The sequence below is a fragment of the Bos mutus genome, chromosome 9, assembly GCF_027580195.1.
Source record: "Bos mutus isolate GX-2022 chromosome 9, NWIPB_WYAK_1.1, whole genome shotgun sequence".
In the NCBI taxonomy this organism is placed as follows: Eukaryota; Metazoa; Chordata; class Mammalia; order Artiodactyla; family Bovidae; genus Bos; species Bos mutus.
The window spans coordinates 50,390,224-50,416,952 of record NC_091625.1 but is presented as its reverse complement, the minus strand read 5'-3'; the positions used below and the strand labels follow the sequence as shown (position 1 = coordinate 50,416,952).

The window sequence follows — 26,729 nt, the reverse complement described above, 5'->3', positions numbered from 1 at the left end:
ATTGCAAACTAACACACTTAGTTCAGTTCAGTCACTCAGTCTTGTCCTACTCTTTGCAATCCCAAGGACTGCAGCACACCAGGCTTCCCGGGCCATCACCAACTCCCAGAGTTTGCTCAAACCAATGTCCATCAAGTCGGTGATGCCATCCAACCATCCAACACATTCATGTTATCATCAAATATAGTCAACTATCATCATGAGTGAGGGAAAGATGAGATTATCTTAATACTGACATCAGTTGGAGTCAGCTATGGGAGTTAAGAGTGATTCTTAGCAAAGTGTCCATGTATTAAAGTTTGCTTTAATCCAATACATAAGAATCCTTGTTTTGAAGTAAACCGGAGGAATTTCTTACTTTATACCTTTAAATATTGCCTTCTATTTTCTTTTCACTTTTAAACTTTGCCTCTCCTTAAAAAAAAATAATTAAAATTAAAAAAAAAAAAAGCCCATACCTCAGTTTCTTCCCAACCCTCAGTTTCTTTCCCATTAATATTTTAAATTTTAAAACAGGGCACGTTTCTGTTCGCGATTACTCCTAGTGGCACTACCGGGTTCGGCCAGCGCCTAGTTGGAGGGCGCTCGAGAGCCCGGCACCGCTCGCCGCGCGGCCGGAAGTGAAGGAGCAGGAGAACGAAGTGGTTAGCAGCGATGGTGCTGCAGCGCCTGCTGCCCTGGAGTACTTGCCGGACGATCTTCGGGTCTGCGGAGGCTGTGCTCTGGGGTGAGTTCAGTGGTCCCCGAGGAAAGGGAGGACGCCTAACCACGAGCCCCTGGGAAAGGATGGCGTTCGTGACCGTGTTTGCTTCTTTAAGGCTTCCAGTTAAAAGTCAGACCCAGTACACTTGAGCCCTGGGAATGTAACACCCACTTAGAGTCCTTGTTTCTTCAGATTCCGGGCTACTGGGGTCTGGGGTTGCTCTCGGCAGACGCAGAGAGGTAAACATGACTTCAGGGGGCTCTCGTGGGAACAGTTAGAAAGCTTTGGTGCTTGACTTGAGCAATGAAGGTCAATTCGCGACTCAGGGAAATGAGCCGAGTGGCCAGTTCCTGCCATGGAGAGTGGCAATGAGAAGCCGTCTTGCGAGTTTTACTTGTGACCCACTAGAGAGCAGCACTCACGGGTTGATCAAACCCAGATACCTCGTTCGGCCTGTAATAGTACCACAACTGGCCGAACAGAAGCCAGAGAAGCGAAGGTGGTTAGTGGAAGAGGTGGTCTAGAACTCAGAGCAGACCTCCTGTCCCTTATCTCTGTTTAATATGCTGCCTCTCCTTTAGCAACAACTTTTGTGGATAAAGATATAGGGGCGCCAGTGTAACACTTCCCCGCCCCAGTTATTCCCTGATAACTCGGTACAGCCTGTGTAGTTGAAGATGTGTCATTCATACAAATTCTGTTATTTGGTTTTACCTTTAGTCTGCAATCATTTATTGAGCTCCTAATCTGACAGACATCCTTCTGGGATACAGTTTACTTCACCAGTTGGGGGTGAAGGTGAAAGTAGCTCAGTCATGTCTGACTCTGTGACCCCATGGGTCCATGGAATTCTCCAGGCCAGAATACTGGAGTAGGTACCTTTCCCTTGTCCAGGGGATCTTCCCAACCCAGGGATTAAACCTAGGTCTCTAGCATTGCAGGAAAATTCTTTACCATCTGAGCCACCAGGGAAGCCCATTTGGGGGTAAGACAGACACAAATAAACCATCACCATACACAACCCAGTCAAGTGAGACTGCATTGGAAAGGATGGAGTTGGAGGTGTTAGAGAAAAGGTGCCTGTTTCATTTTTTAAAAAATACTTGTAATACATGATTATATTCATTAAACAATAAAGCAAAAATTATATTAAAACAAATAAAGCACACTCCTTTATATACTCTCCCCAGATAGGAGTATACCTATATAAATGTATGTGCTTCCCAGGTGGCTCAGCAGTAAAAAAAATCTGCCTGCCAAGCAAGAGATAAGGGTTAAATCCCTGGGTCTGGAAGATCCCCCAGAGTAGGAAATGTTAATCTGGGTATTCTTGCCTGGGAAATCCCACGGACTGAGTAGCCTGGTGGGCTACAGTCAACGGGGTCACAAGACTCAGATATGACTTAGCAACTAAACAACAAATCTGTGTGTGCACACTCAGTTATGCCTGACTTTTTGTGACACCATGGACTGTAACTCACTAGTCTCCTCTGTCCATGGAATTTTCTACACAAGAATACTGGAGTGGGTGGCCATTTCCTTCTCCAGGAATCTTCCCAACCCAGGGATCATGTGTCTCTTGCATGTCCTGCATTGGCAGGCAGGTTCTTTACCAGCTGAGCCACTGGGGAATATTTAATATATAGTGTGATCTTCTGCACTTACTCTTCTGTAATTTTTTTTCTCACTTAGGTATTCAGAAGCTTAGGTATTCATGGCAGTACATAAAACTCTTTTAACCACTGCATATATCCCATAACTATGAATTACCCTAAAGCTAGTCCCTTATTGATGGATATTTTAGTTTCCAATTTCTTTGCTATTATTAAAAGTTCTTCAAAAATTATCATTGTACACGCTTCTTTTTGTATATGTACACCCTTCTTTGTGTATAAGTATTTTACGGGAATGGATACATAGAAGTGGAAGTGTTTGATCAAAGGGGAAGTGGTAAGTGACATTTAACAGGGTTGTAAAGGAGGCTTAGAGTGCCTGGTAGAGACGAGAGAGAAAGGTGTTCCCTTCAGAAGGAACAATGTGCATAAATCATGAAGGAAAGGTGGAGAGAGATTATTGTGTACTGTATAGATTATTTAAACCTCACAGCAACTCTAAAAGTTAAATAATATTATTTGATTTTACTCTCCCAGAGAGTTTAAGTAATCTGCCCAGGGTCACAGAGCTAAATGGGCAGGCCAGGATTTGAACCTTGATTTATCTGACTCTAAAACCCCTGTTCTTTCCACTATGAAAATGAAACTTTATATAAGAAGTCAAAAGATTGATATGGTGAGCTGACTTGAACATGAGGAAAACTCCTTTGACTTACTCTTTCCAGATATTAGTAACAGTGTCATTTTGAAGATAGCTAATTTTATTCTTTCCAGGTTTGAAGTCAATAAAAAGAAGCTGCCTCAATTTTTGTACTGCTATTTGTGAAGGTGTCACTTATAAGGAACTTAAAAACCTCCTGAAGTCTAAAAAAATTATGTTAATTGATGTTAGAGAGCCATGGGAAATTTATGAGTCTGGAAAAATCCCTGGGTCTGTCAATATACCATGTAAGTGATGTGTTTTAACCTGATTTGTTAGGAAAACATACATCCACTAATTGACTGTATCTAAAATTTAAATGAAATTCTTAACATTTTCTTTCAGTGGATGATGTAGGTGAAGCTCTACAGATGAACCCAAAGGACTTCAAAGAGAAGTACAAAGAAGTAAAGCCATCCAAATCTGACAGTCTAGTGTTTTCTTGTTTAGCTGGAGTGAGAAGCAAGGTGGCTATGGTCACAGCAATATCTCTGGGCTTTAACAAGTAAGTAGCTTAAGGATAAAAATGGGTTTAGGATATGTACTGCAGTGTTTCATAGGCATATTTTTATTGGTCTACTGAAGAATTTTATACTTACTATATTAACAGAAGTATAGAGTACAGATTATTATCGACTGGCTGTACTTTTCATTCTATGATCCTTTAAATATGCTTCAAGTGTAAATATTATGGTGAAAAGTCAATGCACTGCTAAATCTCTAAAGTCATCTTATCTCTAAAGTTCCTGTGAACCTTGTGCTGTAAAGCAGGAAAAATGGTTACAGCACTAATTATTTGATGTATGTTTTTAGTGCTCAACACTATGCTGGAGGATGGAAGGAATGGGCAACCTATGAACTTTCAGAGAAGAAACAAGGAAATTGATTTTTGGAATATAAGCTGACCCTTTCCTTGTGTACATGCAGCCCAGAATAGTGGAATAGGCAAAAGAATAAAAATGTAGCCCTGGAACCACTGGTTAATGGGAAAGGGAGTTTGTATATGTCAATTATTTTTTGTTGAATCTTTTTCTCACCTATAAATGGGGAATACCACCTCCCCCAGCCTATTTCCAAAGGCTAATGATGATTAAGGTAATGTATGTGACTCACCATGTAAACATAAAGGCTTCTAAAGTAAAGGGATTCTAAAATTAATTTTTAAATATTTTAGTAGTATTCAATCAGTTCAGTCGCTCAGTCGTGTCCAACTCTTTGTGACCCCATGAATCACAGCATGCCAGGCCTCCCTGTCCATCACCAACTCCTGGAGTTCACTCAGACTCACGTCCATTGAGTCAATGATGCCATCCAGCCATCTCACCCTCTGTCGTCCCCTTCTCCTCCTGCCCCCAATCCCTCCCAGCATCAGAGTCTTTTCCAATGAGTCAACTCTTCTCATGAGGTGGCCAAAGTACTGGAGTTTCAGCTTTAGCATCATTCCTTCCAAAGAAATCCCAGGGCTGATCTCCTTCAGAATGGACTGGTTGGGTCTCCTTGCAGTCCAAGGGACTCTCAAGAGTCTTCTCCAACACCACAGTTCAAAAGCATCAATTGTTTGGTGCTCAGCTTTCTTCACAGTCCAACTCTCACATCCATACACGACCACTGGAAAAACCATTGCCTTGATGAGACGGACCTTTGTTGGCAAAGTAATGTCTCTGCTTTTGAATATGCTTTCTAGGTTGGTCATAACTTTCCTTCCAAGGAGTAAGCGTCTTTTAATTTCATGGCTGCAGTCACCATCTGCCGTGATTTTGGAGACCAAAAAAATAAAGTCTGACACTGTTTCCCCATCTATTTCCCATGAAGTGATGGGACCAGATGCCATGATCTTCGTTTTCTGAATGTTGAGCTTTAAGTATATTCCAAAATACCCGGTTACTTGTATTACTTAATCATAATGTGTGACCAGGTGTTCAGCATAGCTTCTATACTCTTCATCAAAGAGGCTATGAGCTAGACCAGTAGATTACCAAACAGACTTAACCTTAAAATACCAAGAATCTGGGATGAAAACTAGGTGAAATATGAACAATGAAAATATATTAACAATATGCAAAGACTTATGGCACTATGACCAACATGGTAGTGATACAATTTGGAATCTAAAAAGGTAATATGATCTATAGAGATAGTAATCAGAACAGTGGTTGCCTCCATTGAGGATAAGAGATTAACTAGAAAAACAAGGAGGAAAATTTCTAGGGTGATGGAAGCACTTTCTATCTTGATTGAGGTGCTGGGACACAGATATAATCATTTGCCAAAACTCACTGAAGCAAACATTTTTAAACTGTAACTATCTGTAATTATATCTCAATTAAAAATAATGAAAATATTAGAAGAAAGTTTAAATGCAAATGATTCCCACTAGCATGAGTATATTCCTTTAGAATGTTAGGTCTTATACTTGTTCATATATTGGTGAGTGGTAAAACAACTTTGTGCTTTCTTCCATCTGTCTCTTCAGACCCATCTGTTTTTAGTCTCATTTATATAGTCACTCAGAACATGCAAGGCCTGGAAAGTAAACTGTAAAGACCTGGTTTTTGTCCTAAATAATTTATTAAGCTATTGGAGAATCTGGGGGTAGAGATGTGATGTTATCACCTTGAACTTCTATTTCTGACACATCAGTCTAGTTTCTAGCAGAGCAAACTCCCTACAAGAACTAGAAAAGATGGAAAATACATGTAATACACACACACACAGATACACTTTTCAATGTTGGCTCATCCTCCTCAGCTTTCCTTCTCCCCAGATCATGACTCTTCAAATCCTTGCTGCCTTTAAGCAAATTATATAAACAAATATTACTAGGGCATATATATTAACAAAGTGAGGATATTAAGAGCCACAAGCTCACAGAGAAGAAAAACTATAGAGAGTGAACTGCAGTTGAACTACTTGACCCAACAAGGAATAGGTAAATACGTCAGGGTAAAGAGTCTGCATAAACATACCAGGCTTTTAGTTAAAACCCCTACTCCCAGAAGGCAAAAAATATTCAAATAGAAAGGAAATACTACAGAACACAAAATTATCTGTGTATACTTAATATATACTGAATATAAGTTTAACAACATTTATGCAGTTTACCTGGGAGGATGATGGGAGTAGAAGTCCCAGGCAGGGTGGTGGTGGGGTAGATGGGAGTTGGAATGGAGAATAGGAGGTATGCAGGAAAAATTAAATCTTCAATAGTAGGAAGTTGCAATGATATTTACAACTGAAAAAAATTAAAAGAAACTGGAGGGTAAGCAGAGCAGGCAGTAAAGTGAAGTGTTTAAGAGCCTGGGCCTTGGAGTCCACTGCCCAAATTTTAATAAAAATCTAATCCAAGCTCGCTGGGAGAAATATCAATAACCTCAGATATGCAGATGATACCACCCTTATGGCAGAAAGCAAAGAAGAACTAAAGAGCTCCTTGATGAAAGTGAAAGAGGAGTGTGAAAAAGTTGGCTTAAAACTCAACATTCAGAAAACTAGGATCATGGCATCTGGTCCCATCACTTCATGGCAAATAGATGGGAAAACAATAAAAACAGTTACACACTTAACTTTTGGGGCTCCACAATCACCACAGATGGTGACTGCAGCCATGAAATTAAAAGATGCTTACTCCTTGGGAGGAAAGTTATGACCAACCTAGACAGCATATTAATAAGCAGAGACATTACTTTGACAGCAAAGGTCCGTCTAGTCAAAGCTATGGTTTTTCCAGTAGTCATGCATGGATGTGAGAGTTGGACTACAAAGAAAGCTGAGTGCTGAAGAACTGATGCTTTTGAACTGTGGTGTTGGAGAAGACTCTTCAATGTCCCTTGGACTGCAAGGAGATCCAACCAGTCCATCCTAAAGGAAATCAGTCCTGAATATTCACTGGAAGGATTGATGATGAAGCTGAAACTCCAGTATTTGGCCACCTGATTTGAAGAAGTGACTCACTGGAAAAGGCCCTGATGCTAGGAAAGACTGAAGGCGAGAGAAGGGGACGACAGAGGATGAGATGGCTGGATGGCATCACCTACTCAATTTTTGGGGACATGAGTTTGAGTAAACTCTGGAAGTGGCGATGGACAGGGAGGCCTAGCATGCTGCAGTCCATGGGGTCGCAAAGAGTTGGACACGAGTGAGGACCTGAACTGAACTAAATCCAAGCTCTTGACTTGTGATTAGGTAAATTATTTAACTTTCTGTTCCTGAGGACAAGAACATCTCTGAAAAGACTGCCTGAGAATTAAATGACTTCATAAGGTAGAGAGCTTAGAATATACTTGTTACATAGTAAGTAAGTGCTCAATAAATGCGATAAGCATGTTACTTGAAAATGTGGAAGTAACACAACAGCAAAGAAATGACTATAAGTTGCTCTGAGAGCAGGAATAAAAAGCAGAGAAAATGGAACTGGATCTGACATTTTCCTTATGTCTTATGGCAACACTGTCCAAAAGAATTATGATGCAAGCCATTATGTGATTTTTAATTTGCTTACATTTAAAAAGAGATAAAAGAGGTGAAATTAATCTTAATATTTGTATTTACTCCTAGGTATCTAAAAAATCATTTAAAACATATAATCATTATAAACAAATTTGATATCTTACATTCTTTTGTACCGAGTATTAAAATTCAACATATATAGCACATTTCAATTCAGACTAGCCACATTTTGAGTGTTCAGTAGCCACACGTGGCTAGCGGCTGTCTTACTAAATAATGCAGCCTACGCTAATACTTAACAATACACATCCTCGATGGCTGCTAAATAAAGGAAGAGACAACCAGCCATTATATGCCTCCTGAGGGAAAATATCCATACTTTATACAGTAGTTTATAAAGAAAAAAAGAAAAATTGAGCCTGAACCTGATCAAGCTTTTGCATTCCATTACCAATATATAGAAATACAGAGAAAAGAACATGTTAAGTAGCACCTCAAAGATACAATCAGCAAAGTACATATGGTGGGAAATTCTTAGTGAACAAGCAAACCAAAATGGGGAACTTCTGAAATGAAATAAAGGAAGAATCCAAGAATTTTAAAAGATTTATCAATGAATTACACATATGGTCTATATTTAGATCCTAAGTAGAATTATTTAATAATTTTTATGATATTAAGGAAACAACTAAAAATATAAACGCTAGATATTTGATTATTACAAAATTATTTTGACAAATTCTCTTCTAGGTATTTTACTCTTAGGGTTACATACTAAGAAAATTATGGACAAAATATTTTGGATTTGCTTCAAAATAATATGCATATTGAAGGAAGTGGTGGGAGTTTAAAATGAAATTGGCCATGAGTTGACAGGTATTGAGGCTCATTATAACATTTTATCTACTCTTATTTATGTTTTTTACATTTTCTACTTAAGAGGTTGAAAATAAAAGTACCAGGCATATGTATTTTCAAACTAAAAACTTTTTAGAAATATAGGTAGGCTTAAAAAAAAATTAGGGTTAAATCAATGATTGTGATATATATAATCATTCTGCCCTTCCAACCCAAGCCCAATCTTAATTCCTTCAGACCTGAGGAGAGCTTTTTTTTCTTATTTCATAATCCTAGGAGACCAATGTTTATCAATGGTACTGACTTTATAATCTTTTTCCAGCTTATGTGATACTCTCCACAAGGAAGCAGAATTCTAAGTCTGTTTATAAACTATATGAAATTACTACTTGATAAACCATAGAAGGCTTTAATACTTATCCAAAGGAAGAAAGACTCCAAAAACAACAGAAAGAAGAGTCAAAAAAGATAAATTCAAGACACTAGCCAATATAGCTGGAGAATGTATTTTTATTCTTGTAGTTTTATACTAGGAAGTCAACATTTAATAATCCATTATTCACAATTGAATTATAAAAATTTTTAATCCTTAAATTGTACATCAATATCCTATGACTCCAAATTTTATCACTCTCCTTCAAGTCTGAAGAAAACGATCATGTAATTTAGTAACTTCTACAGACAGCAAAGTCCCACTGATATAACATTTAGTCTGAAGTCCTACACTCAGATAAGAATTAAGAACAGCCAGTATCTAACTGGCCTGAAACCTGACTGTGTTCCTGGCTCAGGATTCCTGTAGTAAATCTGTAAGTCCACACTAAGACACAAAAATAAACTAGAGTGTGTACATCATATAAAAACTTCACAGTAAAAATAACAAAAATGTTACCAAATTTCAACCATATTACAGTTTTCATCCAATTAGCTTTCAAAATGCCTGATTAACTGAATTAAATGCACGTTTTTTAAATGTTTGCCCAGCATTTCAAAATGGTTATGGAGTATAACTTTTAAAATGTCAAAGTATGCTGTACATATTGCACTTTTCTGCTAGGCTGGGCTAGTATCCTCCATGGCAAGATACCAAAACTACTGAATAAAATACACTTTAAAATCATAGGTAATTGATTCATTTCCCTGAAATCATCATCATCACCAACACCTTCCAGGATTTTGTAAGATTTGATTCCTTAAATACAATTTTAAAGTTTAACTTAAGGAGGGAAAAAAAAAAAAGACCCTCATATATTTGACTTATTTCCTTTTTTTGGTCATTCAGTGACCAAAGAGAATTTTAAACAAATTATGTTTCATGTTTTCTGGCTTAATAAAAAGTTAAAATTTCTATTATCCAAATTAAGAAAAATTATACTAATCAGAAGCTATTAATTTTCAAAAGTCTGTATGTCTGTCTGTAGGTCCTCTTAGAACCTTTCCAAACTTTCATAAACAATAGATTTTAATCAATTATGTATTAGAATCAAATTAGGTAAGGAAAACATTTTGCAAAAATAAAATCACTTCCCAATATGCTTGACAGAAACAAGCTATTCATTTTCATTTGTGTTCCACTGAAGACATTACTGAAATCTGTCCAATGGTTTATTTCCAACTGGTCCACTATGAAATTCTTCGGAATGTTTTAAGATTGGCTGTAGCTAGAGTTCTGACTTCCATTTGGACCCTGCTCTCCTTCACTGTTCAAGTGGGGAAGAAAGAGATTTTACACCAATTAAAAGACTCATTTTCAAAACCCTAGTAAGGCTACTAATTTTTAAAGTTATTCTTTGCTATAGGCTCTACAAAACAAAGACATTTCCAATCATAAGATACAGATGTGGAAAAATTAAAATCCAGAAGACTACATTTGGTTTTATGTTTTTATTCTTATGTAACTTGGTGCCCTCATACATATAGCAAGCATTCTGGAAGTTAGTGTCCATACACACTCAAAAATTTAAATTAGGGTATTTTGTTGTCATTACAGGTATCACTCAACATAGAGATTCTTCTAGACAAATTTCCTATGAAATTAAATTATACATGGAAAATCTTATTCCTACTAATAATAAAAATCAAGAAGTGTTCTTCCAAAAAATCATTGTCCAAAAGCATAATAAAACCATACGTGAATACAGCAAACCTTTAAAAGTCAGAAAGAAATATGGTAATTTCCTGGAAAGCACTGAATATTTAAACACTGAAACTGAAAATACCAGTAACTGTGGCAATAGGATAACTGCCTTATCTTGTCCATCAGCATCTTGCAGCTTCAGGCCCTGCAACTAGTGAAGAATCACTCAGGGAATTTCTGCAAAAAATGCATCCAAAGGCAGCTGTTTGAATGGCTGCTTTAAACAGCTCCTTGTAAAAGTATTAATTTTTCCAAATGGTAACCTTAACATACCAGATCTACAAATCAATCTTAACGTTATATAACTTATTTATTTTTCTTGATAAATGATTAAGATGGGTAGTTTCCCTTCTGACCTTTTCCCCCTAAACGAAATGATCTGATGTACATTGACAGCTGAGAACCACTGAACGTAAATGAATAGATCCAGTTAAAAAACAATAAAACACATAAAAAACCCCACCACAACAAAAAAACCCTTTTAGCACAAGTAACTCATACTTAGCAAAATTATGTTATTATGTGCAATGGATCTCTGAGTCACTCGAAAGTCAAAATTATTTATCTTTACAGTATCAGATCAATCATCTAAGTTTTTGAAAAATGATACTGAACTTTATCAACAGGGTAACAGCCACTACTGGGGGGAAAAAAGATGACACAGAGTGAAACTGACATGGAACTACTACAAAATTCTTTATCCCTGAATTTTAGATGGACTTGCCTATCTCTGTTCTGTTTAAACTTATGTAAGTATATAGCCATATGTTGAGGGATACCTGTAATAGACCTGCCATTATATCAAGAAAAGTTACTTAACAGATGATCAGATTAATGTATTTTTTAAAATGAGATGTCTTCAAAATATTAAGTCACAAAAAAACATGTATCATGAAGTTTTAGAAGACATTTTATAAAAACAAAATAGCATACTCTTATTAAAAATATGATAATGCCTATGATATATATAATTAAATAAAAGCAATAATTAAACTCTACAAAGTACCTGTTTGGAGGAGGTTTTGGTTTCGGCATCTTACTAAGAATAGTTGCCATCTCTTTTCTCTCATCAAAATTTTTCCATTGCTCATACAACTTTAAAATAACCCTGATTATTTCCAAAATCTAGAAGAAAATATTTGAAAAGTTCTCAGTGGCAATATCAAGCAACATTTGGTATATAAAGACCACACATCACATCCTAGACATCATTTAGGAAACAGTGAAAAGACAGTCTCTATCCTTCAGATTAGGTTAGTCAATCCCAGTAAATGTGAAAGCACATGTATGCTAGGTCTTATCCTTATCCATCTCTGCAGTTGGTTTCCTTCTATCTACTGATATCTTAAACCAAAACAAAACAGTGAGGTACGAGGAACAAAAGTCTAAATCATTAAAAAGAATACCACTATAGAGCGTGTGTGTTCTCCGTCATATCCAATTCTTTGCCACCCAATGGACTGTAACCTGCCAGGCTCCTATGTCCATGGGATTCTCCAAGCAAGCATACTGGAGTGGGTTGCCATTTCCTTCTCCAGGGGATCTTCCTGACCCAGGGATCGAACCAGTGTCTCCTGCATTGGCAGGCAGATTTCTTACTACTGAGCCACCTGGGAAGTGCTACCACTACAAAGTACACTCCTCTAAAATCATTGTTTCAAAAAATTTAATGAGAGGTAGTGCACAAAAGATTTTGATTCTCTACTAACTACTCTATACGTGAATTAAGGTACTCAAAAACCAGCAGCTACAAATCTATCAAGTCCAGTTTCCAAATTAGATCTTTTTTTTTTCCCCTGAGTAAATCTATCCCTGGACTGATTCTAGAACACTTCAGCAAAAAAAGGTAGAAAAAAGGGCAACAATCCAATGTCAGGAGATAGGTTGTGTTACTGGAGTTCAGAGTAGTATTACAGTAGTCACTAGGTAGCTTTTAAAACAATTTTGGCAATTAGAGACTGCTTTGCAACCTCTAAGTTTACCATTGTATGTAATCCTAAACTGAAGAGAAATATAACCTAAATGGTCAAAATCAATTCTTCTTGCCAACGTATTTCTTAACATTTTTTTTTTTAACCAAGAAGTACTCACTGCCTGGCTGACATCATGAAATTTTAGGCACATGGTAAATAAATACGACATTAACTTCAAAATGTTCAAGTTTATATTCAGTTAAGGGAATTCTAAAGATTACCTTCTCCATATCCACAGAAAGCTCAGCAAACCACTGTCTGGCATCTTTCTGCTGTACAACACAGGCTACATGCAGGCAAGCTGGAGAGAAAATGAGACACAAATTACATGTTTAATTGCACATGGAATTTATGGAGTCACAAAGATATTCATTCACTTATGTGTATTTTATTATATTCTTTTTAAAAATTATACAGATTCATATAATTTATGAATTATATGACCATCCCATCAATTTAATCTTACAGGGAGGAAAAATTACTGGGTGATATATATACAATTTTTTTTTTAAGGTTTTTGACATCTGCTCCTCATGGTGAGCATGAGGTGAGCTAGTCATGGTGCAGTTGCCTTAAGGGTTAGGGCATGTCAGAGAGGAAAAAGTCCACTGAGAAAATTAGCACAGGGGAAGAATCCCTGAACAGCAGTACAAAGTAGTGGTCAAAATGCACCCAAAAGTCAGAGTGACAAAAAAACAAACCAGAAAAACCAGCCAATCTATGCAATGATAAATTTCAACACTACTCTGTTTTGGTATTTCAATTAAAAGCAGTGTTGCTTCTGCTTTTTCAAGTCATTAGCATATGATCAAGTTAGGTGAAAACTGGGCATTCTATACAGAATTTAGTGTTGTAATCCAACAGAGCGGAAGAAAAAAAAATGTAATGAACTATAACAATGTATTTATATACATTACTTACAATACAAACTAACAAAGATAATGAAAGAGCCCAAGGATGACAATCTACATCTTAACTTTGCCTACTATAATTTTTCCCAAGCAGCCTGCCTACCCTGATCCCACAGGCTTATTAAATATTGTATTCCCTGGTCAGGGAATGTGACCATATGACTTTGTTAAGAGTGACATTCTAGGCAAAGAGTAACTCAAATGTGAAACAACATACTGGTTGCCCCAAGTTAAACAAAGTTACAAAGTAGGGCTTGTCCAAGATGAACTGAAAGGCCAAAGGTCAGAATTATAAAAATAGGTAATAAAAATACAGTGGAAAATGCCATTTCAGGGCATACACAGAGTATACTAGGGACAGAGACATCCTAAACAAAGACTCAGGTGATTCAGGGAGTACGAAGTTGAGGAGCATGTCACTAAAGAGATGATATCTAAGCTGAGTTTTTACAAAAGGTAGAAGTGGAGCAGACAGTGACAGGTATATAAATGCTAAAACAAAGCTATGGATTTTATCCAGAAATTGGGATCAAACTACCAACATCCACTGGATCATCGAAAAAGCAAGAGAGTTCTAGAAAAACATCTATTTCTGCTTTATTGACTATGCCAAAGCCTTTGACTGTGTGGATCACAACAAACTGTGGAAAATTCTGAAAGAAATGGGAATACCAGACCACCTGAACTGCCTCTTGAGAAACCTATATGCAGATCAGGAAGCAACAGTTAGAACTGGACAAGGAACAACAGACTGGTTCCAAATAGGGAAAGGAGTACATCAAGGCTGTATACTGTCACCCTGCTTACTGAACTTATATGCAGAGTACATCATGAGAAACACTGGGCTGGATGAAGCACAAGCTGGAATCAAATTTGTCAGGAGAAATATCAATAACCTCAGATATGCAGATGATACCACCCTTATGGCAGAAAGTGAAGAACTAAAGAACCTCTTGATGAAAGTGAAAAGAGGAGAGTGAAAAAGTTGGCTTAAAACAACATTCAGAAAACTAAGATCATGGCATCTGGTCCCATCACTTCATGGCAAATAGATGGGAAAACAGTAGAAACAATGACAGACTTTATATTTTTGGGCTCCAAAATCACTGCAGATGGTGACTGCAGCCATGAAATTAAAAGATACTTGCTCCTTGGAAGAAAAGTTATGACCAACCTAGACAGCATATTAATAAGCAGACATTACTTTGACAACAAAGGTCCGTCTAGTCAAAGCTATGGTTTTTCCAGTAGTCATGTATGGATGAGAGTTGGGTCTACAAAGAAAGCTGAGCACTGAAGAACTGATGCTTTTAAACTGTGGTGTTGGAGAAGACTCTTGAGAGTCCCTTGGACTGCAAGGAGATCCAACCAGTCCATCCTAAAGGAAATCAGTCCTGAATATTCATTGGAAGGACTGATGATGAAGCTGAAACTCCAATACTTTGGCCACCTGATGCAAAGAACTGACTCATTCGAAAAGACTCTGATGCTGGGAAAGATTGAGGGCAGGAGGAGAAGGGGATGACAGAGGATGAGATGGTTGGATGGCATCACCAACTCAATGGACATGAATTTGAGTAAACTCTGGGAGTTGGCAATCGACAGGCAGGGCTGGCGTGCTACAGTCCATGGGGTCGCAAAGAGTCAGACACAACTAAGCGACTGAACTGAATTGAACTGGGAGAAGCACTTAAAGATTTAATTGGGGCACAAATTCTGCATTTTAAAAAGTTCTTTCCAGCTCAGATTCTAAATCTCAGCACTACTGACATTATGAACTGGACAATTCTTTAAGACTGCACTATGCAGTGCAGGATGCTTAGCGGCATCCCTGGCTTCTATTCACTAGAAGCCAGGAGCATCCCACCCCAGCTGTCATGACCAAAACCATCTCCAGACACTGCCACACATCCTGTGGGGAGAAACATCATCCCTGGTTGAGAACCTCTAGCCCTGCTCAACTGTGGAGGACAGACTGGCTCATGAGAACAGGGATGCTGGAAGCCAATTAGTCAGGAAGGAGATAGCTGTAATAATCTGGATAAAAATGAGAAGATAGCTATGAGATTACTAAAGAGAGATACAACAGGTGTTGGTTACCAGCTAGAAGTAGGTTATCAAGGGAGATAAAAGAGCCTAACTACTGGGTTTCCAACTAACTAGTCCTATTCATCAACATAACAAAGACATTTAAAAGTATATTTTGGAGCAAACTGCTGAGTTCCGTCCTAATTAAGAGTCTGAGGGCCAGTGAGATGCCAAAGGAAGCTATCCAAAAGGCACAGATTGATATAAAGACCAGTTCAGGAGCACATCTTGGTTGAATAAAGAAATTTAAATGTTTCAACACACAGAGACAGCAGAATCGATGAGCCTGCCAGGGGAAGAACAAAAAGAGCATGGATGACAGAGATGTGGCACACAGCCTTCCTACCCATGCAGATCTCTGCATTCCTCCCCACTGAACCCAGATGCCACTTCAGAATCCTTCCAAACACAGGACTCCAGCGAGCCTCCAGTACTATAAAAGTATAACCTATTTGCCATCCCTCATGTAAGAAGGCTGAGAAACATAAACATTAAAGGGGTAACTGAATACAGAGAAACCAATGAAAATAAGTCTGAACTGGTAAAAGAATACGGAGGAAATCAAGAAGACAAGAGTTATGGAAATGAAGACAGAAAGGAAACAGAAACTAACAAGTGCCTAATATATGGCAGGCATTATTTAAAAGAAAGCTTAATTCCTGTAACAAATTTATACAGAGTTTTAGTACCGCCCACATTTTATAATTAAGGAAACAAACTCAAAAAGGGTTAGGTAATTTTCCCACAAATGTAAATTAAAGGAAGTTTAAACCTAAAACCATCTGTTCTATTAGTAATTCATGACAGTACTGCCTTTCACAGATAAAACTGACAGAATAGTGGCTAACTTTCCCTCCAGCAAGGCACTAAGGACCACAAAAGGCTCCTTTATTTGACCTCTGAGGACTTAACTGGGCTCAGGAAATGAAAGACTTAATTTTATATAAATATCAACTAATGTTAAAAGTCTTAATTCCAAACTTCTCTGCCAAAAAACTCATATACTGGTTAAAATTATTTTAAGCGATTAAAAAAAAAAACTTACCAAAAAAGGGGGGTGGGGGGGAAATAATCCTGATTTGTGACAGTTGCAGTTCATATTATTGAAAGTTCACATGCAAGGAATAGTCTATTACTTCAAGGAACATAAAAACATAAAGCACAATAGGGTGAAATTTCTTTTAGGATGAGCTAAATAGGTTTATAATAATTTAGCTAATAAAGATACACCACATTTACATACCTAAAGCTATCATGAAAGGAGGATACAGTAGGCAAAGATCCGTTCTGTAGGTATCATTCACTATCCTCCTATAGAAATGTAAATCATGTTATTACTGAAAGCAGAACTACTTCATATGATTGTACATTTCCCTCCAGAGAGGGCCAGATTTCCCCTATCTGTATATATTTATATCTCTTTTATATTACTTTAACAGACATAAAGGTGAAAACATCAAAGGAAAAAGATGGATACATGAATGTGACAATAAGCCAATTTATTGAATAAAATTACAGCTAAATATATTTAAATTTTTAAAACTTCATAATAAATTTTAATATAAGAAAGTTTTTTCTAAAATTAGAAAATCAGTTAGGAAACTAGAAATTATACAAAATATTAATATGTATGCTGAATACCACCCAAAATATTCTGATTAAAGATAACATTTTTAAATTTATTTTACTGAAGTATAGTTGAAATCAGTGTTCATTTCTGCTTACAGCACAGTGATTCAGTTATACATTCCATTATTGTTTAAAGATAAAATCTTAATTTTCATGTAAACTGTTTTTCATAAGAATCAAATTTTAATGGAAATATCCATCAAATAGATCTTTATCATTTTAGCATTTATTCCCACATAGTTATTAAAATTCAATAAGCAGATATTTCACTGAACATAAAATATCTTGGGGCACTGTTTACTTTAAAAATGCTAAACTTCATATTTAATTGTCAACCTTCCTAACTAATAACATGTCACACTATGAATAACTTCTGTTCTAATTACCATGCAAGGGGAAGCAACATGTCTTCTTGGCCCATGTCCTGCACATACTGGAGCAAAGGTCTATAAGGATGATACACTATCAAGCAACAATCCTAGAAACAGTTTAAAAAATGTGTATGTATAAAAACAGATTTATTATAGCACAAAAACCTTATCATTACCCAACTGATTTTTAATTGTATATTTCAAAATGTATTTTTTTCTATTTTTAATAGTGTATTTCAAAATGTATTTTTTTTCTAACTCATGCTTGCTTCCCTCTTGTTCTCTTAAGCAAGCAGCATGGCAGCCCTAAACTCTACTGTAACAGTGAAGGCAGTGCTCTCTCTGGAATATACCTTGGTAAATCGGTTGGCAGTCAGTCAGCATCCATTCCCTTAGAGACTCAAAGTGTCACATCTGCAACACACTGAAACCTCTTATTAGCCTATAAATCCGTAATTCCCAACTGGTGGAGCAGAATTCTGCCAAAGACATAATCTATCTTTAAATAATCCCACACATATACACAAATTGTGCAAATAATTTACAGTGGTTTACTGTCCTGACTGGTTTGATTGTAATCCTATTATAGTTACTATAGAACAGAAAACACTTCCCATCCTAAGTAAGATATACAATTTTACAGGCTTCCAAGAGCATACAGGTGATGATGCCACTACGAACTATGGTTTACCATCACATATTACTCGGATGGTTTTAAAATGCACCTCCCTACAATTATTTCTTTAAATTTATGACTTCACTAAATTTCAAAGTTAAGTTTTACTCTATTAACCATAAGGAAGAAATATACTTACCATTAATTCTAAAAGATAGAATTCACATTCTAATACCTGTTTTAAAAAGATTATAAATGTCAACATGAAAGCAAATTAAATTGAGTCTACTTAGGTTAACATAAGAATATATAGCTATTTATCAAAAGTTCTAAAATGTTTTTAAATCAAGAAAACAACAGCTTATGTCAAAATGAACGTATGCTATAAAAAATTACTTTTTACACAATGCATGCAACTGTGATTATGAGACATTTTAATTCTTGTAAGGAAAAGCCCGTCTCATATAAGCATTCTTATTACTTGTTTTTATTTAAAATATCCTGTATAAACTTCAGATTTTATAATACACTTTCCACTCAACAAATGCAAAAACACAATTATCTCCACTTAAATATCATTCTTGTTACAAATCAATAATAGAAGAGTACTAAAATGAAACAAAAATACAATTTAAAGAGAAAAAAAAAAAACCCTTGCAAGGTGGAAAAAGAATATGTCTATTAAAATGGCAATAGAAATTCATCTTTTCCAGAGCGCCCCTGACATCAGTATTATTAAAAAAGCTCCCAATGTGATTTAATGGGCACCCAGGGTTAATAACCACAGCTATAAATTATTTTTTTTTATGATAGAAGCAGGTTACCTTTAATTTAGAAATAAAGTCCACATTCTTGTACAATTTTAAATTGCCATTTCTAGGAGACTATTCAGTTTATTTTAATATAAAATGGAGATATAGTTTATATACACAGCTTTGACAAGTAGTTTTATTTTATACAATATACTTACATGGTTCATCTTATAAGGAAATTCCTTTGGAAAGGCATATGAAAATCTAGTTTTCACTGAGAAAACAAACAAAAAAACTTAAACTGAGAAAATGGGGAGATCATTAACACAAACTTTTTTAATACAGTGTAAAATATTCATGGTAAAGCTAAATCATTTTTAGTAAGAACTCTTGAGGAAGCTTAGAGATGAAGATTTTTCTTCCTTTCTCAGGCAATGGGAAAGACTGAGTGGAAGAAAGCTCTAGGACCCCATCCAAATTACAATTAGAGAGTTTCAATGATATATTTAATATATTAAGACAGGATTCTGCTGCTTAAAAAATACAGGAAATGGGAAAAAAATCAATGGCTTTTATCATTTCTAAAATCTGTTCAGCTCTAGAATGGTATTGCTTTATTCTTTAGTAATTTAGCTTAAAAGGAACACGGGTTATATATGTGTTTACAAGTATCTATCTATTTGTAAATATATACAGTTGACCTTGGGCTTCCCTGGTGGTTCAGACGGTAAAGAATCTGCCTGCAATGTGGGAGACATGGGTTTAATCCCTGAATTGGGAAGATCCCTTGGAGGAGGGCCCTGGAGAATCCTCATGGACAGAGGAGCCTGGTGGGCTACAGTCCATGGAGTCACACAGAGTTGGATACAACTGAGCAACTAAGCAAAGCACAGCTGATCCTTGAACAACACAGATATGAACTGTGTCTACACATACATGGATTTTCCCAATAAGTAAGTACTATATGAGCCAAAGTTCTATATGCAGATTTCTCAACTTAGCAGAGTTGGTGTCCCGATCCCCTGTGTTATTCAAGGTAAACTATATATATAAATATTAGAAGGATAATATAACCAAAAAATGTTAACAGTGGTTATCTCTGAGATTTAAGGGTTTTTACTGATCTGAACATTCTAAACATTTTATAATATGTATTTTTTTTATCAAATGATACATTTTAATAAAATCATGAATATACATGCAAAGGGCTCTAGGATTTTCTTCAAAACTACACACACACATACACACAGTTACTACTTAGTCACCAAAAAAGTACAAATGAAAACACTGTTAATCAATCCTCTTATCTCCTCAAAAAAGGTAGGAATTGAGTATTCTAACAGCTCATTTAGATAGGTAACATCTGTCAAGATCTGAAATCTTAAACCACTTAAACTTGACATTAGGAACTGTCTACTTAACCTTTCCATTCCTCTCCTTTTAGTTATTAGTAACTTAAAAATGATCACCTATTAAAGTTTCTAAGATTTATAAATCTCCCTCTGCTTTTTTTGTTTTTAAATAAATTTTTTGGCCAGGCTGCATGCCATGTGGAATCGTACTTCCCTGACCAGGGACTGAACCTGGGCCCCAGCAGTGAAAGCTCCAAGTCCTAACCACTGGTCCTCCAGGAAACTCCTGGTGGCTTTTGAATTATGATAAAATATACATTACATAAAATTTATCATCTTTAACTCTTTTTAAGTATATAGTTCAGTAGTATTAATTACATTTGCAATAGTGTATGGGCTTCCCCAGTGGCGCTAGTGGTAAAGAAACTGTCTCCCAGGACCAGAGACATAAGAGACAAGGGTTCAATCCCTGGGTTGGGAAGATCCCCTGGAGGACATGGCAACCCACTCCAGTATTCTTGCCTAGAGAATCCCACAGACAGAGGAGCCTGGCAGGCTACAGTCAACAGAGTCACAAAGAGTTGGACATGACTGAAGTGACTGAGCATGCATGCAGGTACACTTCATCTCCAAAATTCTTTCTCCTGCAAAACTGAAAATGCCCCCTTTCTCTCCCTCCCTCCAGTCCCTGGCAGCCACTATTCTACTTTCCATCTCTATTAATTTGATTATTATAATTACCTCATGTAACTCAGCAGTGGCCACAGGACTGGAAAAGATCAGTTTTCACTCCAATCCCAAAAAAGGCAATGCCAAAGAATGCTCAAACTACCGCACAATTGCACTCATCTCACACGCTAGTAAAGTAATGCTCAAAATTCTCCAAGTCAGGCTTCAGCAATATGTGAACCGTGAACTTCCTGACGTTCAAGCTGGTTTTAGAAAAGGCAGAGGAACCAGAGATCAAATTGCCAACATCCGCTGGATCATGGACAAAGCAAGAGAGTTCCAGAAAAACATCTATTTCTGCTTTATTGACTATGCCAAAGCCTTTGACTGTGTGGCTCACAATAAACTGTGGAAAATTCTGAAAGAGATGGGAATACCAGACCACCTGACCTGCCTCTTGAGAAATGTGTATGCAGGTCAGGAAGCAACAGTTAGAACTGGACACGGAACAACAGACTGGTTCCAAAGGAAAAGGAGTACGTCAAGGCTGGATATTGTCACCCTGCTTATTTAACTTACATGCAGAGTACATCATGAGAAACGCTGGACTGAAGAAACACAAGCTGGAATCAAGATTGCCGGGAGAAATCTCAATAACCTCAGAGATGCAGATGACACCACCCTTATGGCAGAAAGGGAAGAGGAACTAAAGAACCTCTTGATGAAAGTGAAAGTGGAGAGTGAAAAAGTTGGCTTAAAGCTCAACATTCAGAAAACAAAGATCATGGCATCTGGTCCCATCACTTCATGGGAAATAGGTGGGGAAACAGTGTCAGACTTTATTTTTTTGGGCTCCAAAATCACTGAAGATGGTCACTGCAGCCATGAAATTAAAAGACACTTGCTCCTTGGAAGGAAAGTTATGACCAACCTAGATAGCATATTCAAAAGCAGACATTACTTTGCCAACTAAGGTCCGTCTAGTCAAGGCTATGGTTTTTCCTGTGGTCATGTATGGATGTGAGAGTTGGACTGTGAAGAAGGCTGAGCACCAAACAATTGATGCTTTTGAACTGTGGTGTTGGAGAAGACTCTTGAGAGTCCCCTGGACTGCAAGGAGATCCAACCAGTCCATTCTGAAGGAGATCAGCCCTGGGATTTCTTTGGAAGGAATGATGCTAAAGCTGAAACTCCAGTACTTTGGCCACCTCATGAGAAGAGTTGACTCACTGGAAAAGACCCTGATGCTGGGAGGGATTGGGGGCAGGAGGAGAAGGGGACAGCAGAGGATGAGATGGCTGGATGGCATCACTGACTCGATGGACGTGAGTCTGGGTGAACTCCGCGAGTTGGTGATGTACAGGGAGGCCTGGCGTGCTGCGATTCATGGGGTCACAAAGAGTCGGACACGACTAAGCGACTCGACTGAACTGAACTGAACTGAAGTGGAATCACACAGATTTACATTTTTGTGACTGGCTTATTTCACCTATCATAGTATCCTCAAGGTTCATCCATGCCGTATCACATAAAAAACTTCAAAATTTGTCCATCGACTTACACTCAAACTCTCCTCCAATTCATCTTACGTAATTCTGCCAGAATCACTTCCCAACACACAATTCTGGAATCACCCTCATGTTGAAAAAAAGCTATGAAAGGTACCACCACTGACAACAGAACAAGCTACAGATTCCTCACTGAAGGCCATCTATTATCTGGCCTTAGTCAGGTAGTGCTATTTTCCCACTATTTCTTTACTCACCATTTGCCGAATGTAACTCATTAGCTTTTCCATATATTTATTAACTGCACTGTTCAATGTTCCTAGGGTGTCTTTCCCCTGCATTTCCTTGGGTACAAATTCTTTATCAAATTCTATTTAAGTCTTTTTGGATTCATCTAACAAATCATCTTTGCCCGTGTAAAACATTCACTGCATCCTCTATTACTCTTTTATGCCACTTACTTTCTTCTGTATTAGTATTTCTATATTGATGTCTTATTTTCTTGTCCTTTAATTCTTTGTACTTATTTTTCTATCCACCACTGCATCCAGTATAGTGTTTTCCAGTGATAACTGATGCTGCTACTGATGAACTTGATGATAGTCACAAGTTTACTGAGTACTATGGGGTGAATAATGTCCCTTCCCCCCAAATTACATTTTGAAGCCCTAACCCTCAATCTGACTAGATGCTGAGACAGGGCATTTAAAGAGGCAATTAAGGTTAAATGAGATCATAAGCATGGGGCCTTAATTCTATAAGAGCGGTATCCTTACAAAGGAAGAAATACTAGGGATGTACACACACAGAGAAAGGGGCATGTGAGGACACTGCAATAACGTAGGCATCTCCCAGCCAGGAAGAGGCCTTAACAGAAACTAACTTGTTGACACCCTCATCTTAGATTTCCAGCTTCCAAAATCCTGAGAAAATAAATAAATGTTTAAACTGTGCAGGCTCTGGCATTTTGTTATGGCTGCCCTAGCAAATTGCTAATAACACACTGAGCAAAGCATGGTTCTAAGAGCTTTATTAATATTAACTTATTTGATCCTCTCAACAACCCTATGACATAGATGTTAATATACTCATATAACAGAGAGGTTATATTTTGCTTAATTTGCATGTCAAAAGCACTGGAGCTGAAATCTGAAACCTAAGCTGTCTGGGCCATATAATACACTATAAAAAAAAAAGCTTCGAAATAGGTATTTTACATTTTTTAAAATATACACCTTCTAAAAAATCTGGATAACAGAGACTAACTAAAGTAAGAAGAAAATAAGGCACCTATAATCTTCTCAGAGATGAGCACTGCTAATATTCTGGTAGATTTCCTTGTAGTCATTTTTCAATTTTTTAATAATACTGATTTTCCAGATGACAATTTAATACTTCATCACTGGGATACATTTGGTATATTAAATTCTATGGCAACACTGATTATTACTCTTCTATCCTCAAAATAAGACATGACATGATAAAGATTCAATTTTATTAATACACTCTTTTCAGAAAGGGGAATGACCCCATAATATGAAACCTTGGCTCATAAACTTAAAACACCTTCTGTCTCTTCTGTGTAAGATCACAGGAGGAAAAAAAAAATTATCTTTTGTTAGGCGATATCTTTTGGCTTAACCTAGGAAGACGGAGCATAAGATAATATTGTTATTACCTTGTGTACAGTACTTTACAGTGTTATTTCCTTTAATTCCATCATTCACAGGTAGATAAACCCCATCTTTTTAGATAAAAAACTAAGTCCAAAAGGTAAAACAACTTGCTCAAAGTTACATAGCTGCTGCCTAGACCCAAACTGGTGCTTAGAATCAGCTCTAGGACTAAAGAGTCAGCATATTTTCCTGCACCGTATTTTTCCATATGGAGGAAAAATACATAATCTCCATCAAAGACGTAATTACAATTGCTGAAGAAATAGTTTACTTCACCCACAAGAGTAGCACAATAGCTAGTCATTATGGAGCAATAAAGTATAATAAAATTGAAAAACAAAAATTTTCTTTACCCTAATTACAAAATTAAGAGCCATAGAACTGATGTTTTTTGATCAATAGTAACTACCCATTTTTAGTAGTCAAAGTAATAACCTCACCTCAAGAGATTTAACAGACCAAACTAATCTCTCATAGCTCTCATAAACTGCAAAACATCTATGTCCTATGGAGCCTTCTTCAGAATTACAATTTTAAAGCAGGATATAATTTTTGCACTTACATACAGAAGTAGCAGCAGCAATCAATCTTGTATTTGAAACTACTCCAAATTCCTAGACAAAGAAAAGTAAATGAGACTAAATAAGTACACAGTAACCCAATGAACCTAAGTATATCTGAAGTCTATTAAAACAGAGTATTTCCTATGTTTCTCCGATGTTTGCAAAAGAATGATGTTCTTAAATATCTAAATTTATGACCTTTCCTTAAAATTACTTTAAACACAAATGCTTAAGTAATTTTATAATTTATTATTATTGGAAGGTACCAAAGTAGATAGCTCAGTTGGTAAATCATCTGCCTGCAATGCAGGAGACCCGGGTTCGATTCCTGGGTCGGGAAGATCCCCTGGAGAAGGAAATGGCAACCCACTCCAGGATTCTTGCCTGGAGAATCCTATGGACGGAGGAGCCTGACAGGCTACAGTCCACGGGGTTGCAAGAGGCAGACAGGACTTAGCAAATAAACCACCACACCACCAAAGTAGAAACCAAGCTCTAAAGTGACAGTGCCAGTTTTCTGTACTCAAATTCATTTCCATGGTATGGCATTAAGGCTTTGGACATCAGTTCCTATTTCTTCTTTGAACTTAACATACCACTGCTGTAAAAATAACAAATTTATGAGGTGATCTACCTTACATAGTCTTAATTAATTTGTAGCTAACCTTATAAAGTTAAAAGGTTGTATTCTTTTTTTTTCTGGCTGCACAGTACAGCCTGCGGGATCTTAGTTCCCTGACCAGGGATCCAACCCAGGCCCTCGGCAGTGACAGTATGGAGTCCAAACCACTGGACCACCAGGGATTTTCCCAAAGCTTCATTTTAAAACTGAAAAATCAAGAATTGGTTCCTTAGTCAAAAAAAGAAACTAATTACTAGAGCCTGTCCAAAAACCTTCAACCTACATCCTTATCTAATTGTGTTTGAACCCATGTATGCCTGTAGTATATATTTATATTTCATATAAACTTCAAGCCATAATAAATGAAACTGAAATTTAAACGGCTCAGACATTTTCTTAAATGACATTTCAATATAGTTCTCACACAACTGGATAAAACACAGAAAGATTTGGTCAAAGTTAAAAGATTTTTTTAAAATGCTATAACCAAATATGAAAGAATACATCATCTTCCAGGATAATTCTACCCAAAATTCTTCAAGCAAATACTTTCACTTAGTAAATTATAAGAGTTCTATTCAGTAAATCATGTAACAAAAGATATCTAACAAAGAAGACAAATTAAAACTCTAAGTTAATCTACAAGAAGTTTATAAAGATTTTTGTCTTGGTTTCCCATACTGGTTGTCCTTCAGATACATACAATTACATGGTAATATTTGGACAAGCCACCCCATAACACAGGCCTTTTATAAACACCTTCTTTTCCATTAAAGAACTTAAAAACAAAGTTGGTTCTACCTCCTTAAATTACCACTTACAATTAAATTCCATTCAGTATTCAGAAATACAATTACTATTCTAAACACAGCATCTAAAAATAGAAACATAATATAAAGGATTCATATTACTAAAGATTACAATGGATTATTATAAAGACCAGTTAATTATATCTGCTTTGTTGTCTGGATTTTAGCTGAGCTCTCTCAAAAATACTGTAAAGGTTAAGTAAGGTAAACAGAAATTTGGTCTTAGCTGAAAGTTCCCATCTTTCTCTTTCCCTCACCCAAACCATTCTTTGCTGGAAAGCATATAATAGCTATAACCTCCCCAGTGCTTGCTTTCCCACTTGCTTTTCCACAGCCCACTAGGCAGCCAATCAGGAGGCAAGAAGGGAAGCCAGCAGAACACAGGAAGCATGCAGAGGAAAAGGGAAAACATTCTCAGCTTACAGTGGACAAGCCGTACCATCTATGCAATACTCCTTAGTGCCAAACAACAAATGTCTTAGAGGCCAAAGATATTTCTTTGATCCTGTACAAATTTCAATATTTTATATAAATCGCCATCTGTTATTATTTTTACACAGGTAATGTGAAAACTGGAACAGATGAACCAATATACGTTGACTGTACTTTGATGAAGAACAGAAAAGGAATTCATACCTCTACTTTGGATGCCAAAAACACACATGTAGGAGCCATTAATACAGGATCTATACTTTTCAGAGAATACCTAAAATATGATTAAATAGTTAAATGT

The 26,729-nt window shown here is 36.7% G+C and overlaps 2 protein-coding genes across 5 annotated transcripts in view; one reads left to right on the top strand and one right to left on the bottom strand.

Moving 5' to 3' along the window:
* CCNC (cyclin C) overlaps positions 1–26,729 on the bottom strand; it is a 37,033-nt gene that overhangs the window by 2,282 nt on the left and 8,022 nt on the right. The window contains exons 4-12 of one of the 3 annotated variants that reach the window (XM_014480407.2): positions 26,633–26,702; positions 24,565–24,616; positions 19,016–19,071; positions 18,245–18,280; positions 17,445–17,536; positions 16,673–16,740; positions 12,652–12,731; positions 11,464–11,582; positions 8,813–10,020 (exon numbers count right to left, since the gene is read on the bottom strand). In XM_014480407.2, coding sequence (XP_014335893.1) covers positions 9,966–10,020; positions 11,464–11,582; positions 12,652–12,731; positions 16,673–16,740; positions 17,445–17,536; positions 18,245–18,280; positions 19,016–19,071; positions 24,565–24,616; positions 26,633–26,702 — 628 coding nt within the window. In that variant the 3' untranslated portion in view covers positions 8,813–9,965. Of the gene's footprint in view, positions 1–8,812; positions 10,021–10,189; positions 10,635–11,463; positions 11,583–12,651; positions 12,732–16,672; positions 16,741–17,444; positions 17,537–18,244; positions 18,281–19,015; positions 19,072–24,564; positions 24,617–26,632; positions 26,703–26,729 lie in introns of those variants that run through there. The other 2 variants (XM_070376552.1, XM_070376553.1) reach the window with 2 other exon arrangements.
* Positions 21–26,695, top strand: LOC102281833 (thiosulfate sulfurtransferase like domain containing 3). Of its 2 annotated transcripts, none has more exons than XM_070376555.1 (4): positions 21–727; positions 3,091–3,264; positions 3,362–3,521; positions 26,557–26,695. In XM_070376555.1, the coding sequence occupies exons 1-4, from the start codon at positions 655–657 to the stop codon at positions 26,558–26,560; spliced, it is 411 nt and encodes a 136-aa protein (XP_070232656.1). In that variant the 5' UTR covers positions 21–654; the 3' UTR covers positions 26,561–26,695. The 2 variants fall into 2 exon arrangements, with proteins under 2 accessions (XP_070232656.1, XP_005902671.1); XM_005902609.3 differs by lacking the exon at positions 26,557–26,695 and adding an exon at positions 3,830–5,431 and having other exon boundaries at positions 31–727.